This window comes from Spinacia oleracea, chromosome 6 (genome assembly GCF_020520425.1).
Source record: "Spinacia oleracea cultivar Varoflay chromosome 6, BTI_SOV_V1, whole genome shotgun sequence".
Lineage (NCBI taxonomy): Eukaryota > Viridiplantae > Streptophyta > Magnoliopsida > Caryophyllales > Amaranthaceae > Spinacia > Spinacia oleracea.
In genome coordinates this window covers 100,512,216-100,529,851 of record NC_079492.1, presented here as the reverse complement: position 1 = coordinate 100,529,851, position 17,636 = coordinate 100,512,216, and the positions used below count along the sequence as shown (strand labels likewise).

General features: G+C 32.8%; 1 protein-coding gene and 1 long non-coding RNA gene across 6 annotated transcripts; one reads left to right on the top strand and one right to left on the bottom strand.

Annotated features, from left to right (window-relative positions):
* Positions 1–5,661: 5,661 nt before the first annotated feature.
* Positions 5,662–6,549, bottom strand: LOC110778786 (uncharacterized). The gene is made up of 2 exons (XR_002530937.2): positions 6,306–6,549; positions 5,662–6,223 (listed from the first exon to the last, which is right to left on the bottom strand). It is a non-coding gene; the product is annotated as an uncharacterized lncRNA (long non-coding RNA).
* Positions 6,550–12,878: 6,329 nt separating this feature from the next.
* On the top strand, positions 12,879–17,301 carry LOC110778788 (protein ENHANCED DISEASE RESISTANCE 2). Of its 5 annotated transcripts, none has more exons than XM_056831330.1 (10): positions 12,879–13,084; positions 13,945–14,049; positions 14,786–15,068; positions 15,145–15,228; positions 15,336–15,501; positions 15,693–15,855; positions 15,935–16,063; positions 16,158–16,337; positions 16,512–16,634; positions 16,804–17,301. In XM_056831330.1, the coding sequence occupies exons 3-10, from the start codon at positions 14,792–14,794 to the stop codon at positions 16,915–16,917; spliced, it is 1,236 nt and encodes a 411-aa protein (XP_056687308.1). In that variant the 5' UTR covers positions 12,879–13,084; positions 13,945–14,049; positions 14,786–14,791; the 3' UTR covers positions 16,918–17,301. The 5 variants fall into 5 exon arrangements, with proteins under 5 accessions (XP_056687308.1, XP_056687306.1, XP_056687307.1 ...); XM_056831328.1 differs by having other exon boundaries at positions 14,708–15,068; XM_056831329.1 differs by having other exon boundaries at positions 14,691–15,068.
* Positions 17,302–17,636: the final 335 nt, after the last annotated feature.

Here is a 17,636-nt window from a genome sequence, read left to right as displayed (position 1 = left end):
TGGAACTACAACATATGAGGATTCATACGTTGTAGAGGAAGATTGAAAATATGAGCTCATATGTAAGAAGTGAGTTGGGAGAATATGAGCTCATTTGTGGGAAGAATAGAAAGATGTGTGGTAAGGTGCTGCTGTTGCTCCTCCTTTATATAGAGGAGATAGCACAACAACTAGTTTTTTCAAAAAAAAAAAAATCGTTGATAAGCAGGGGTATCTGGTGAAATGATCATAAACATGGGGGTACATGGTGAAAACATAAGAAACCACAGGGGTATCTGATGAAATAAAGTTTTTGAAATACAGGGGTATCTTGTGAAATAAAGTTTCTAACGGCCACTTAACGGCAGGGGTAAGTCATGCGAGAAAATGAAACCTCAGGGGTATTTGGTGAATTACTGAAACTGCGAGGGTATTTGGTGAATAAACTTAAACTTCGGGGGTATTTTGTGAAAAATCCGATGATTATTTCCTCTTTCGCCTACCTCTCTATCTCCATTAATGCTGATGAAACATTAACACATTTTAAACTTTACAAAGTATAATTTACACGAAGTATAAAACAATAAAAATAGAATTAAAAAAATGAAACTAGCCAAGGCAAAATTTGAAGTTCTAGAGAATCGTCTATGGCAATGGCATGTCACATGTGAAAACTTGCAGATTAAAAACACATTTGATGTTGATCAACGATTTATTCATTGAAGGAATGAATATGGAAAACCTAAATTGTTTTTTTTTTTTTATAGCGGTTACTTTATTGCTTTTATGAATTTTAATTATTTTAAAAAAATCTAGTGGTCAACTTAATTAATGGCTAAGATTACCCCTTACAATATAAGGGTGTAGATTTAGCAACATTATTGTAGCCATTGAAAAGTTTAATGGTTAATCTTTTGGATAATGTAGTTTCTATTGGTTTAAATTGAATTACATAACAGTCGATCAAATAAATAAAAGGACAAGATTACTTGCCAAAGCTGACGTGATATCATTATATTTATTGTATTGACACTATAAGACATTATACCATTAACCATTGATTAAGGGCCAATAATCATTGATTATGACAGGATTTTTTGTGGCGAACCGTCATAAAAGGGGGCCGTCATTAATGAAGAATCCCGTCGTTAACCCGTCGTAGATGTATACGACGGTTATTCCCATCTTTGTTTGGTTGTTAGCCCCGTCGCAAAAGGCTTTTACGACGAGATTTATGACCCGTCATTATTAGGTTGTCATTAAAAATACAAATTTTTGTAGTGTGATTGTAGCATTCCGCGATAGAGTTTATTTGCATAAGATAAGTTTTACAACGTTCAAAACGTATCACTAATTAGATCATCCATCTACTTTCTTTATATATGGAGTAGTAAATTTCAATCTACTTTGATTTCATGAATTTGATCGCCTTCACTTTAACGAAAAGGCCGGGGAGTAAATAATTATGGGTGAACTTAACAAGTGTAACAGGGCAATAAATGGGGATTAATGAAGTGAGCACTTCGAAACCTCAAGACCTAGGAGACTGGAGACTAATTAAGGAGCTAATCAATTTTAGTTGGAAACATCAACTGTCTAACATGGGATTACTTTAATGTCTTTGCATCTACAAATTTTTAAAAACGAAGGTCTGACCTGTCAGACCACCCTATCCACGGGTTTTTATAATTTTCGCGGGTCAAAAACATGGAAATGGGTCCTAAATTTCGGGTCATATAAAAATATATTTCACCCCATTTTAAACCCTAATTCATTTTCTCTTTCCTCACAATCTCTCTGCCCCTTTCTCTCCTCCTCTGCCCCTATCTCTCTCCTCAAAATCTCTCTCCTCCATTTCCGTCGGCCTCCTTTCGCCGGCACCAACGCTACAACGAAGGTGAAGTTGCAGCGGCTTCGTGCTCGGTTGTTCCTCTCCGGCGGTCTGTCTTCGTCTCCCTCAAACTCTCCGCCTCTCCTCGAATGGCTGCCGCCATTCTCCTTCATGAGAACGAGAGTAAGATCGGTGAATCGGCAACGTTTTTGTCGCCTACTCCGACGAAGAGGATGTGATTAAGGTTTCTATGATCTTTCATCTTTTTAATTATTTTTGTTGATTTTACAATTTAGGTTTTGTTTGATTTTTTCGATTTTTCCGATTTTCCTAGCATGAAGGTGACGCCGGTGATTTGCCTTGTCGGAGATGGAAGGAGAGCCGAATGGAGCGGAGGACTGAACGGCGGTGGCGGCTGAGTTGGAGAGAGAATGAGCGGCGAAGGAGATAGAGAGAGAGTCGCGGGAGGAGAGGCGACGATTAGCCACCTCGCAATCTGCCTCGTTCCCTCGGTGTTCAGTGTGGCTGGAGGTCGTCAGCTCCACTTCGCGAGCATGTTGGTGGCTGTGGTTTGGGGCTCCTCTTCACTCGTACCATGCTTTGGGCTGCTGCATTTTTGTTTTATCGTTTTGTACATTATTTTGCGTAACTATTTTGTTCAGTCAAGAGTAATTCACTTTTAGTTAAGAATAATGATGTTTTAGTTATTATCTATTTTGCTTTAGTTAAGAATAATATTGATTTAGTTATGATTTATTTCACTTTAGTTATTATTATTTTGTTTTAATTATGATAATTTCATTTTAGTTGTATAATGGTTACATTTAGTTATGAAATATAACGAGTTTGAACTTTTTGTATTTACGTTAATTTTTGTGTTGGTTATATTTTGCATTTAAGTTATTTTTTGTGGTTTAGTTAAGTTTATATGAGTATTAGTTAATCATTTGAATTAATTAGTTAAGTAATGAAACCAATTAGTTAAGCACTTGAATTAATTAGTTAAGCAATGAAACCAATTAGTTGAGCACTTGAATTAATTAGTTAATCAATCAAACTAGTTAGTTAAGCATTTGAATCAATTAGTTAAGCACTAGAGTTAATTAGTTAAGCATTTGAACCAATTAGTTAAGCAACGAAACTAATTAGTTAAGCACTTGAATTAATTAGTTAAGCAATCGAACTAATTAGTTAAGCAATGAAACCAATTAGTTAAGCAATCGAACTAATTAGTTAAGCATTTGAACCAATTACTTAAGCATTTGAACCACTTTGTTAAGCAATGAAAACAATTAGTTACGTGCCTTTGAGTTAAGGTTTTGCGAGTTTTAGTTAACATTTTATTAGGTTTAGTTAAGAATTATCGTGTTTTTAGTTGAGAATTATTCCGTTTTAGTTATAATTTTGGCATATTTAGTTATGAAATCAATTAGTTGAGAATTATATCTTAACTATTTTGTTAGTTAAGATTTTCTTAAGCTTAGTTAAGATTTTATCGTGTTTTAGTTACGTGTTTCTAAGTATTAGTTAAAATTTTAAGAGTTTTAGTTAAGATTTTCTTTGGTTTAGTTAAGAATTATCGTGTTTTAGTTAAAATTAATAAATAATTAGTTAAGCAATGGAATCAATTAGTTAATCAATGAACCCAATTAGTTAAGTATTGAAACTAATTAGTTAAGATTTTATGAGTTTTAGTTATGATTTTTGGAGTTTTAATTAATAATGAGTTTGTTTATAAATCGTAACTAAAACACGATAATAATAAGTTTTTTTATAAATCGTAACTATTCGATTCATAAGTTTAACTATTTATCTTTATATGTTAACTATTTTGTTAGTTAAGAATTATCGTGTTTTAGTTAAGTCTAAAATTCAATTATTTAAGCCTAAAATTCAATTAATTAAGGCCAAAATTCAATTAGTTAAGCATTTGAACCAATTAGTTAAGCAATGAAACCAATTAGTTAAGCACTGGAATTAATTAGTTAATCAATCGAACTAATTAGTTAAGCATTTGAAACCAATTAGTTAAGCAATGAAACCAATTAGTTAAGCAATCGAACTAATTAGTTAACCATTTGAACCAATTAGTTAAGCAATGAAACCAATTAGTTAAGCATTGGAATTAATTAGTTAATCAATCGAACTAATTAGTTAAGCACTGGAATTGATTAGTTAAGCAATCGAACGAATTAGTTAACCTTTTGAACCAATTAGTTAAGCAATGAAACCAATTAGTTAAGCACTGGAATTAATTAGTTAATCAATCGAACTAATTGGTTCAAAGCATTTGAACCAATTAGTTAAGCAATGAAACCAATTAGTTAAGAAATGAAACCAATTAGTTAAGCATTTGAACCAATTAGTTAAACAATCGAACTAATTAGTTAAGCATTTGAACCAATTAGTTAAGCAATGAAACTAATTAGTTAAGCACTGGAATTAATTAGTTAATCAATCGAACTAATTAGTTAAGCATTTGAACCAATTAGTTAAGCACTGAAATTAATTAGTTAAGCAATCGAACGAATTAGTTAACCATTTGAACCAATTAGTTAAGCAATGAAACCAATTAGTTAAGCAATGGAATTAATTAGTTAATCAATCGAACTAATTAGTTAAGCATTTGAACCAATTAGTTAAGTACTGGAATTAATTAGTTAATCAATCGAACTAATTAGTTAAGCATTTGAACCAATTAGTTAAGTAATGAAACAAATTAGTTAAGCATTTGAACCAATTAGTTAAGCAATCAAACTAATTAGTTAAGCATTTGAACCAATTAGTTAAGCACTGGAATTAATTAGTTAATCAATCGGACTAATTAGTTAAGCATTTGAACCAATTAGTTAAGCAATCGAACTAATTAGTTAAGCACTAGAATTAATTAGTTAATCAATCGAACTAATTAGTTAAGCATTTGAACCAATTAGTTAAACAATCGAACTAATTAGTTAAGCATTTGAACCAATTAGTTAAGCAATGAAACCAATTAGTTAAGCACTGGAATTAATTAGTTAATCAATCGAACTAATTAGGTAAGCATTTGAACCAATTAGTTAAGCATTGAAATTAATTAGTTAAGCAATCGAACGAATTAGTTAACCATTTGAACCAATTAGTTAAGCAAATAAACCAATTAGTTAAGCACTGGAATTAATTAGTTAATCAATCGAACTAATTAGTTAAGCATTTGAACCAATTAGTTAAGCACTGGAATTAATTAGTTAATCAATCGAACTAATTAGTTAAGCATTTGAACCAATTAGTTAAGCAATGAAACAAATTAGTTAAGCATTTGAACCAATTAGTTAAGCAATCGAACTAATTAGTTAAGCATTTGAACCAATTAGTTAAGCACTGGAATTAATTAGTTAATCAATCGGACTAATTAGTTAAGCATTTGAACCAATTAGTTAAGCAATGTAACCAAATAGTTAAGGAATCGAACCAATTAGTTAAGCAATCGAACTAATTAGTTAAGCATTTGAACCAATTAGTTAAGCACTGGAATTAATTAGTTAATCAATCGGACTAATTAGTTAAGCATTTGAACCAATTAGTTAAGCAATGTAACCAAATAGTTAAGGAATCGAACAAATTAGTTAAGGAATCGAACAAATTAGTTAAGCAATGAAACCAAATAGTTAAGCACTGAAATTCAATTAGTTAAGCAATGTAACCAAACAATTAAGCATTGAAACTAATTAGTTAAGCAATTGAACCAATTAGTTAAACAATGAAACTAATTAGTTAAGCAATGAAACCAATAACTTATAGATACGGAGTATAAAGGAAGTATTTGTTAATCTTGAAATTATATATTATATGAATAGTTACAACAGTTACACTTATAAGCAAAATAGTTAAGTTTTTATACAAATTAGTTAGAGACTTAGAGTATCATACAAGTTGTTGCCCTTACGAGTATAAAACTAAATCAATATAGAAGGTTAACTAATTCAAAATTATGCTTAACTAAAAGAAATTAATCTTCACTAAAACAAAATTATGTTTAACTAAAAAGAGATTACTCTTAATTTAAACCAATTTACTCATTACAAAAATAAATGGGTATGTGCTTTGCCGAGAAAACAAGAAAATTTGCATTAATCTTGTGTTCAACAACAATGAGACAACAATTTGTGGACCTCTTTCTCAATCTCCAGGATCTGCTTACTCGATCAACACTTCAATGAACACCATCAATCCATACTTCCAATTTTCACATTCAATGGCGATAATATTGGATATCTGGGAGGTGAATTCATCCGGCTCACACTCGAATTACTTGACAACAATGGTGATTCCTTTGCCTTTTTTGACACTCACGCCATCCCCGCGCCTTCGATCTGTTATCCGTTCCCCTATGTTGCGCCGCCGTCATTCATGCCCGCTGCTGCTCCTCCGCCGCTGCTCCTCCCCGATGAACTTCTTAATTAGATATTCGGTGAATCAATTAGGGTTTAGATGAAGGAGAGAGATGGAAAATTACCTCGTTGCTCTTCATTGTCGACCTCCTTGTCGTCGTTGCAGGCGATTTTGAGGCGTCGAAGAGGGAGGCGGGGAGTTTCAAGGTGAGGAGAGAGGGGAGAGAGAGAGAAGATTCAGATGGAAATGGCTACGCGGACAGGAAAGGAAAATAAAATTTATAGGCGCGTGAAAACACTCGCGCGTGGGTATTAAATTCGGTCTGACGCGCGCGTGAGCGTCAGGCCGTCTGATCAGAAAGCTGCTGCTTTGCATCCCCAATATTTTTATATTTTTACACCAAATCTCTATCAACGTAACTTCTTTATCCTGCCCAAATACTTAAATTTAGAGGTATCAGAAGCTGACTCGACTCCGAAAAACCATCTGTTTCGAACTGTAATCGAACTGGTTTGATCCGAAAAGTTCAGGACCGAAACCCGACCTGTAACCGATTTGACTTTATCCGACACCCGTTTCACCCGATCTGAACTCCACCTGTAACCATTTTTGATCCGACCCAAACTCCACCTGTCACCGGATAGACTCCACCCAAACTCCACCCGACACCGATTTGACCCGACATAAACTTCACCGAAAACCAATTTGACCCGGTAAATATCTGATTTGACCCGATTTGGTTTGACCCGAACTGTTGTCTAACCGACACCGATTTGACCAGGCCTAAACTCCACCCGACATCGGTTTGACCCGACCTGAACTTCACCCGGCACCGATTTGATCCGTAAAATATCTGATTTGACCCGATTTGTTTGAATCGAATTGTTGTCTAACCGACACCGGTTTAACCCAACCTAAACTCCACCCCACCGATTTCACCCGACAAATATCTGGTTTCACCCGATTTGACCCGAACCATTATCTAATCGACTTTTTTTTAAATTGAACCAACCTAACTATATCTGATCTCACTTAATTTTACCTTCAACTCTTTTAATTACTCGAATTCATATATTTGTTTATTTGTTCTTAATAACTTTTTTCCTTCCCTATTCAAAATAATATTAGATCAAGACTAGTTTTGACCATTATTATCTCCAATTTAATCTTATAATATTGAATTGATAATCCAATGTTCTTTACTTTTTACATAAATTTGCATATTTTAGCATAATCAAAAGTGAAGAGAAATTTAAGCTTAAGGGATTGCATTATAGTACGGAGTAAGAATTATCCAAACGGGCATGATAAATATTGAAATACTAAACATCAAATTTGTGGACCTATTATATCCTGCTTATTTATGTTCATAAAAATTTAAGCTAATTAAAAACTAACAAATAAATAATTATAAAATTTCATTTTTATTAAAAACATCCATAAATATTTACATTATTCTCCAATTGTTTGGCAATTTACAAACTGATACTTAATTCCTCCTTGCCTAACATATTTAATTCTTGAAGGCCTCCACTGCATTCCACGAACCACAGAAGGAGAAGAGGCTCCACCGGCGACAACTGCAAGTCTGCAATGATAATATAAAGAAAACCACACACAAGCATGATATATCACAATTAACTTTATAAAAAAAACCACACGCAAGAGCTTCATACAGCTTAAAAAAGAAGCCAAAGGCTACACCATACCACTAGTACTACATCCGAGTTTGTTGTCTGATCCTACAAACTTCTCTACGTTTTTGCAACATTTCATTTTGCTCTCAGGTCAACATGTTTCAAAGATAAACTTTGATACTAAATGACATCATCATCGAGCAATCTCTCTATTCAACATTTATAAGACAAATGAACCAGCAAGGCAACATGGGCGTCGACATTAGGCTGTCACTTTTTCAACTTACCGAAATCACAATCAAGTGTGTATCAAATTCCAAAAAACAGGCATAAATGTCACACCTACATGAAGCCAAGGGCAACAAGATGTCTAATAATAGGAGAATAGAGTTATTAAGGGTCATTAATCAAACAAAAGTAACCAACATCACAACAGCACCATCATCACAGCAACACCATGTAAGCACCATCACCACAGCAACACCACCCATCAGCAACGACCTTTAAACTGCAACAAAAAACAGCAACCAACATGTAAAACAAAGAGACAATCAAAACCAACACCCATGAACGTCGCTTACCCTTACCCTTACCTTTAGGAGCAGACATTTTATCGGCTACAGTTTCCTCATCACTTTGAGAGAGGACATCACCTTCGCAAAAAACACAAAAAAGACCAGCTCAGGACTACAAGAACAGTAGGTAATGTCCAAATGCTTACAAATCATAAAAATGAACAGCATTTAAAGAGACTCATACCTCTTCGAGGATCAAGATGCAAAGAATTATCATCCATTCTGAAATAACAACAAACTATAATTAATCACAAACTCCATCATTAATTTGTGAGTTTTGTAACCTCCAAAAACTGAAGGAGACATTTAAACATCAAAACACAGTGAAAAAACTCATATTATATCAAATACACCAGCACTGTGATTATGATTTATGATGCAATAAAATCCAAGTTAAACTATCACCTAAACCTTAGCTACCTTAAAATAATGGAGAGTAAAGCATGAACATATTAATTAAAATAAATTATGGACAGTACTAAAGCAGGATCTTCTGTTCCGCTTAATACAATTAATTAAAAATTAAAATTTAAAACTAAAATTAAGTTAGTGTTAAAGTTTGGAACTTTGATTCGCAAGTTACACAAGTCAATACCTAAAACCCCAAAATTAGAAAATGAAGCTCAAAACAAAGGAAACCCATAATTCAGAAATGAAACTACTCCTATAAAAATGGAAACCCATAAATCAAACCTGCAAAAAACTTAAAACTGAAGCAAAATAGATGTCTGGACACTCTTACATCAGGCTTTATCAATTTCGAAAACGAAACCACATAAACAAGGAGAAGATCCAAAAGTTAAAATTTAAAACTAAAAGTTAGTGTTAAAGTTTGGAACTTTGATTCGCAAGTTACACAAGTCAATACCTAAAACCCCAAAAATTAGAAAATGAAGCTCAAAATAAAGGAAACCCATAATTCAGAAATGAAACTCTTACATCAGGCTTTATCAATTTCGAAAACGAAAACCACATAAACAAGGAGAAGATCCAAAATATCAACAAAAGTAATACTGAGTTTTAGAGAGAGAGATGAAAGGGATACCTGAAAATACTACCACAATTACCACCAGACGACATATTTGAGTTCGATTTTAGTGAGTTTATAGTATTGGATTCGAGTTTTTGAGAGAGATCGAGTGTTAGAGCGAGGTTGAATTGCAGAAACCAAACCCTAACTCGGTTTTTGTGAGAGAATGAAAGCTCACAAAATGAGAGTTGTGTTGAGGTAGGGAGGACTGAAGATTTGAGGAGGCGCCGTTGTGTAATCCGAAATAGGGTTGAGAATTTGAGATTATAATGGTATATATATATGGGGATCACCAATTATGCCCTACTTTTTCTTAAAATATATTATTATTATTATTATTATTATTTATATAATTATATGTTCTTTTTACTCTTTTTTATAAAAAATGGTGTCTATACTAATAATATATTACTACTAGTATCATACTATACTTATTATATTATTAGTAACAAATTATTATTAAATAATGTTGTGAGTTTACTATGCTTATTATATTAGTACTACTATGTTTTTTTAATAATATATTAGGACATAGTATGCTTATTGTTATGGTTATTATATTTTATTATCATAATTAACATAATAAAAAATGTTAAAACATGTAGAATAACTTTAGGCTCCGTTCTATTAGACTTATTTTGACTAAAATTATATCATCTAAACTTAACTGGACTTATCTGGACTTAACTGGACTTATCTGAACTTAACTGAATTAATCTGAACTGATTAATAACTTATTTTGTCTGAAATAAACTTATTTGTGTGTGAAAATGTCTGAACAAAACTTATATATCTCTAATGATATATATTAATTAGTCGTTCAACCCATTAATCTCTAATGATATATATAGTCAACTAAAAAAGATCTCATAGATTACGTCCCGACATGTGTCTCATTATAATGTTATCAGATCCAAATAGCTATTTACAGTTAAGTACTTTGTATACTAGTAATAATTGACCAATGTTTAATGATATAATCCAATTCTTAATACTTTCAATTCTTACATTTGTAGAGTACGTTATTGTTGTGAATTTTGCGTTCTTATATGCGATTATGATCGTTAACACTTGACATATTGGTCGTTTTTGGTTTCCTGTCGACTGATACAATCTCATAGATTTATTGTTTCATACTTTAATGTCTATGTTATCTCGATATAACGTTATCAGTTTTAATTACCTATTTCTTGTTAATCAAGTACTTGTATACATGTAATAATCATTAAATATCTAATGATATGATCAAATTCATGATATAAAAATGAATACTGTGTTCTTTAAACTTGTTAGGACTACTAGTAAATTGAAGAATTGTTTTGATAAGTTATACGGAGTAGTTGTTTAACTGTATTAGGAGTATATTTATGATGTATGTTATTATACACTATAATCGTTATTATTTAGTAAGAGTTATATTCTTAATTTCTTATAGATTTACATATATTGTATATCTATTTTTTACATGTGGTTCTCGTTATATAATCATTAATCATCTAATAACTTAAAACAAACATTGATATAACGATGTTGTAGTTTAGTAAATTAAAAATACTTGTAAATACGTAGATTAATAACTTGTTTAATTAGAAATAGAATGAAAACATTAATCGATAATGACTTGAAAAGATATAGAATGAAATCGATCCAACCCGAGACCTAACTGAAATGACCCGAACTGAAATCGAACTGGTACTGAATTGACCCGAACTGAAATGACCCGAGTCAAAGTCTACCCGACCCAAAGTTACCCGACCCGGGTTTGACCCGACAAAACCCGTTTAGGACCCGACACGGGAACACCGGGTCCGTTTTTGACCCGAACCGAACTTGAACCGACCCGAAATTTACCCGGACCCGACAACAATTGACCTGAAATTGACCCGAACCGAATAGACCCGACCCAAACCCGATCTGATCCCGATAACTTTTGACCCGAACTTGACCCGAACCGAATAGACCCGAAGTGTTATGGGTCAACCCATAACCCATCCGGTGACCCAATTTGACACCTCTACTTAAATTCTGAACATTACTGCAGCTGTGTCCTGGCCTATTAATTTCCTATGTAAATATTTCCTTTTGTTTTCTAATATCCGTCGATAAAGGACTTGTGTGATGTTTTAGGGATCAGAAATACTATCAATTAAAATTAAATACAAAACTCTATTATATAAAATATTGCATCAACTAAGGTAACTACGTAATCACCGATATTCGATACTACCGGACTAATTATGAACTCTTGATCTCTACACTTTAAAATTGAAATTTATAAGATGAAAAAATGGTACATATCGAAAGTAACATAATCTAACAAAAAACAGGGTACTAATTATATTAATCCAACAATAATTGGCACCAGTTGTTTATGTCCGTTGGATAGGGACAGCACCAAGAGACAGGATAGTCTTGGAAATTTCTACAGCCCAAAACAATTACAATTACAATTATCAGTAATCGTGGAATTTTACATGATGTATTGATGTATATATAGTTTTTTTTTTTATAAAAAAAATGATGTATATATAATTATATACTCCTATGATTACGTATTAATTAACTCATGCTTTTCGATCATATTGTCCATGCTAGATATTTACGACTACCACAGTACCACGGACAATTTTTTATAGTATACAAATAGGTTGTAATTTGTACATGATACCAAAAGTGTCGATTTTTTACTACTATGATCCAGCATGCGTTTGTGAAAGTTCTTTACACATTAGAATATGTGTCTAAAGTATGAAATTTTAATTATAAATTTTTATTATTATATACATAAAATATTATCATGTATGATCTTGTTAACTTGATTATATACATTAAATATTATCACGTATGATCTTGTTAACTTGATTTCGGTATGTATTTTAAGTATAACAACTTTTTATAATTCATACCGAAATGGTTATACTAGTGCTTAAATATTGCATTGAAATTTACAAAATAGTACGTAAGGGTAAAGAATTTTAAGGAATAGAGGTAGTATGTGCTTATAATTCCTTAAAAATAAATATATATGTGCTTATAATTGCGATAATCGGTGATATTTATTGTTTGAAGGATGTATGTAGTACTTCCTATGCGTCCTGAGAATCGATCAACATCGAAACCCGATTGATCAATATGAGAGTTTTACACTTCTTTGAATTTTATGTGTTAATTTATGTATGTCAAAATTAACGCGACATTAGAAAGAGGAGAAAACGCATTGACTAATACAGTGGTACATTGATATTTTTCTAGGAGAATAATCCATTAATTGAATCGAAAGTAAAATGGTTATGTTAGGAATCTAAAAATAAGTGACGAAAATAAAAAAAAGAGAGAAAAAAGGGGGGGAAAGATTTAAAAATGGGGGCAGGCAAGAAATGAGGGGATCCGAAGAAAATGGAATAGGAAATTATGACAGTTTGATAATTCCCCTCTCTTCTCTTTTTCTATAATCTTCATCATCATATCCTTCTCCTTCTCTCTCTCTTTGTCTCAAAAATAAAACCCAAATTGATCTGTTTGACTACTGGGACAGGGGGAGATATTTTGGGGTGCTACTTAAATTCATCAATCATTTATTAATAGGGAAGAGGAGAAGGTGTTGAATTCTATCCACGGCGCTCAACTCGCCGGAATTCATCGCTTCTCTCTCTCTCCTCAGGTTTGTATTCCCTTTATATTCCTTTTTTTTAAAAAAAACCATTCACATTACACATGCATTCTTCAAGTAAATTTTATCTACAATATAAAATGACATAGGTTAATTCATGGTTCTCAATTCTCATCCCTTTTTAATATAAAGTCGCTCAATTTTATTCCATTACAGTTCATTGAATCTAAATGGCCACTAAATGAATTCATGCATGGATTATGTTATATAATTTCTACAAGACTACAAGATGTTTTTATTTAATAAAAGTGGAATACGGAATATTATTTTTGAAACGTTCTATACCATCTTTTTAATTTGGTACCAAATTGAAGGATGCATACATACTTAATAATATAAGCTCTCAATCTCCAAAGATTTTCCTTTATTATGTTATAATTCCACTTGTTAGATTAACATTTGTGCAACAATTGACACCATCACAAACCTTATTTTAATTCTCTTGTGCCTACTTTAGAAGATTATTTGTATAACTATTGGTTGGTCATCCAAAAGAAGAAACTTTATGGAATAGTAAAAATGGCTTATACGTAGTATTAATTATTTTTGTATATTTCTTGTCTTTTCTTAACTTATTTTGATGGGGACATTTGAAAAACTTTAGCTTATTTTTTATGGTACCTTTCTTTTTCCATTAGCTTCAGTGGAATATATTTGTTGAAATGCGTTAATCATTAGCATCAATAACTTATAATTCCTAGTTTCTTTCCCCTATATATATAGAACAAAAAAGTTCTTATATTAATTATATAAGCATGATCTTCTAGGATTTTAGGACTCTATATTTATCAACAACAACAACAACAAAAATAAACAAATTAATTTTTCTTACAAAGTTTGATTTTTCATAGGGATTGATCGAAAGCGCGTAATAATAATTGTATGAAGTGGGATTACATTAAAGGATACCCTGAGAAGCCAGAGTTTCTTTGATTAAGTGTCCTTGATTTCTTAAGGTAAAGTTTTTGCCGTATTACTGAATTTTTTCGGGTTATGATAATTTTTTATTAAAAATAAGCCAAAAGACACTTGTAAATTTTATTTATATTTTTTTTTATTGATGAGCAGAATGTTGTTATTTTCATTTTGGTATTTCTTGATGTATGTGAAAAGTTGCTTAGTAGTGATGATGATGATGATGTTTGGGAAGAAAATGAAAGGACCACCAAAAAAGAATTTGTTGCATGATTTTTTTCATTTTTCTTTATAATTAATTTTTTAATTTTCTGCTGGCAATGTTTTGTAGAGATCATAAAGGCAGACAAACTTTGGTTAATTGTATCTCAATAATAAAAATAAAAACTTTGGTTTATTTATGAATATGATGTTTCAGTGGAGCATTTCCTGAGATGGATATGACATAAAAAAATTCCAAATTAGTAGTGTGTTCTGCTTCATATTTGGTCGAAAATAAGGTAAAATTTTATGTCTGAGTAACAAATTCAAGAAATTTATAACTGAATGTTTTGTGCTAGGCTAAGATTGGATGACCCTTTTACTGTTATCAGCTTGCTGTGATCAGAAAATCTGCATCAGAATTGAGAAATGATGTCTGTTATTTTATTTTAGTGTGTATGTTGTTCTGACTAAATTATAGTATCTGTTTGATTATAGGTACTGATTTCCCTGGAGCTTAGAACAACGTGCAATCGCGTTGACTATTTGGTAATAATATTAGTTGGGTTATTGTAGCACAAGATGGGTGGATGTGTATCGACTACACACTCTAGAGTTGCTCCTCACAGGAAGAAGTACACTCGAAGGTCAAGGAAATGTCGTGGAAAGTTGAGCACAATCATAGGGGATGCTCCTATAAAAAGGAAATCAGTTAGTGATACAGGAAGCCGCATATCGGTGAGCGAGTTTGTTCAAATTGACTTTGAAAAGGGAGGCACCACTACTTGCAGGAGATCCGAGGTTTCTAATAAATCCTTCCATTTAACTCAGGTGCATTGGAACCATGTCGATGAAAATGGTACGTTTTTCACTTTCCTGATTGGAGTCAGGAATTCTTGATTGTCTTATCAAGGATTATATTTTTCTGTATGCAGGAGTCTGCCAGGAAGAAGCATGGTTTGATTCAGTGAGCATACTAGAATCTGAATCTGACGATGATTTTATCAGTGTTTTCGGAGGTCAGCAAGATCATCCATAACATTCTTGTTTTGTTAAACTACACATTCATATTTGGCATGATTTCCTTTTTACTGATTGCTGCATGATTATTACATACGGGTGGTAGATGGAAAAATACTCAACCTGTCAAACCTGTGGTCAGGTGCACACATGTTACGTCCCCAAGCAGGATTGTTGATTCCTTGTGCAAATGGTGATGAGAAGGCATTACCAGGCTCTTGGTCTGCAATTTCACCCTCCGTTTTTAGGGTCCGGGGTGAGAGTTACTTCAAGTAAGTTCAATCTGTTTATAAGCATCTTCATTTACTCATTACATAAAAAAAAATCCGATCTTTTATATATTACCTTATACAGCAAGTCTTGTATGCAATTAGTTACCTCAAAATCTATAATTGCCACCCCTCTGAGAAGCTGGTCTTTCGGTATGAAGATGTAATTATACGTATATTGACTTGAAATGCAGAGATAAACAGAAACATGTAGCAGAAGGTTACTGTCCTTATACTCCCATAGGTGTTGATTTGTTTGCTTGCTCACAAAAGATAAGTCATATTGCTCAGCACATTGAGCTTCCCACCGCTCAAGGGAACAGCAAATTGCCTCCACTACTGATTGTTAATATACAGGTTTAGCACTTTTCCCCTCGTGCATTTTGTTGGGAATAAAACCATTTTCAAACTTATAATATTCTGTTTTTCTTCGCAGATGCCTACATATGCTCCTTCAATGTTCCTGGGTGACAGCGATGGTGAAGGCATAAGTCTGGTGCTGTATTTCAAGCTATCTGACAAAATCGACCAAGAAATTCCATCAGACTTCATAGACAGCATCAAGGTACTTTGTTTCAGTTGTTTTTTGACCTACTTTTTCCTTAAAAACACTCACACTTACTGCAGCTTATCCTAAAGAAAAGCATTTCCTAATGCAGAGACTGGTAGACAATGAATCTGAGAAGCTTAAATCAGTGGTTCCTTACAGAGAAAGACTTAAAATCTTGTCGGGGGTGGTAAATCCGGAGGATCTTCAGTTGAGTTCTACTGAAAAGAGACTTCTTAATGCTTACAAGGACAAACCAGTTCTGTCACGCCCTCAGCATGATTTTTTCAAGGTTTGACACCATTATCTCAAATCATTCTTTAAGGTTTATTTACTCTAACAATTCAGGAAGCAATTTGATAATTTCAGCAACTAGTGTTATTTCAGTGTTGCTTTCAGTTATCTCAAGTCCAAAACTAGTGAATTCTTCTGCATCTACTAAAAGTCTTATGCCTTCTCCATGTAGGGACCTGACTATTTTGAAATCGACATTGATGTGCACCGCTTCAGTTATGTGTCAAGGAAAGCATTAGAATCATTACGAGAACGATTGAAAGCAGGAATTCTTGATCTCGGTTTGACTATTCAGGTACACAATTGCTATGTAAAAATAAACAACTTGTGTTTTCTGATGGATTGATTAGTCTCATCAGAATCTCCACAATCTTTCTGTTTCGTTCTTGTACTGCATTCTTTATCATTAACAGCGCGGTAATAGCAACTGACATCATTCTTCATTTTGTTGATTGGCTGTACAGGCTCAAAAGCCTGAGGAGCTACCAGAAAAGGTGTTGTGTTGCATGAGATTGAACAAACTCGATTTTGTAAATTGTGGCCAAATACCCACATTGATGACCCTCAATGATGACTAAATTTGCAAATAGCTTAGCTTGCTGGGAAACCTTTCAGAAATCACAACATGGAAGACAGTTGACACATTCTTTGTATAGCTTGTTATCTGTATTCAAAATTGTAATTTCGTACCGAATTAAAGAGAAGGGTCAAAAAATAATATAATAAAAATGTAGGAAATTGTAATTCTTTTCTGTTAACCCTTCCTAAATGACCTGTCCACTCTTTTAAGCCTAAGCACACCCATATTCTTTTTGAGTTTTGTTGCTATCCTGCACAGCAGAAGCACATCGGATTTGCCATCGTGTAATTGTAATGTCATTGAATAATGAACAACTACAAAGTAATCATGTAATTTGGCAAAGTTATGCTACTTAGATTTTCTTTTTCGACAGGACCTTTAATCTTTGGTGTGATTAAGCCTTTTTCTTTGCTATTCTGTTCATGGGTTGACTATTTTACAGTATTAAAACTCTTAATTACCCGAAATTACATGACTCTAATCAACCTGACCCAATCTCGACAGCAAAATACTGTCACTGATATTGACAGTCATCATTAAAAAAACCAATAAACAATATTGATGATCCAATCCAAATAGATCGAAACCAACCTAAACTGAAACAAAATGGCTCATCACCTAAAGATGACTGAATCAAAACGTCAAAAACCGGACATAATATAAATCTCAACCCTATCACGGCAGAAACTACCTCCTCCACATCCCCAGAACAAACTT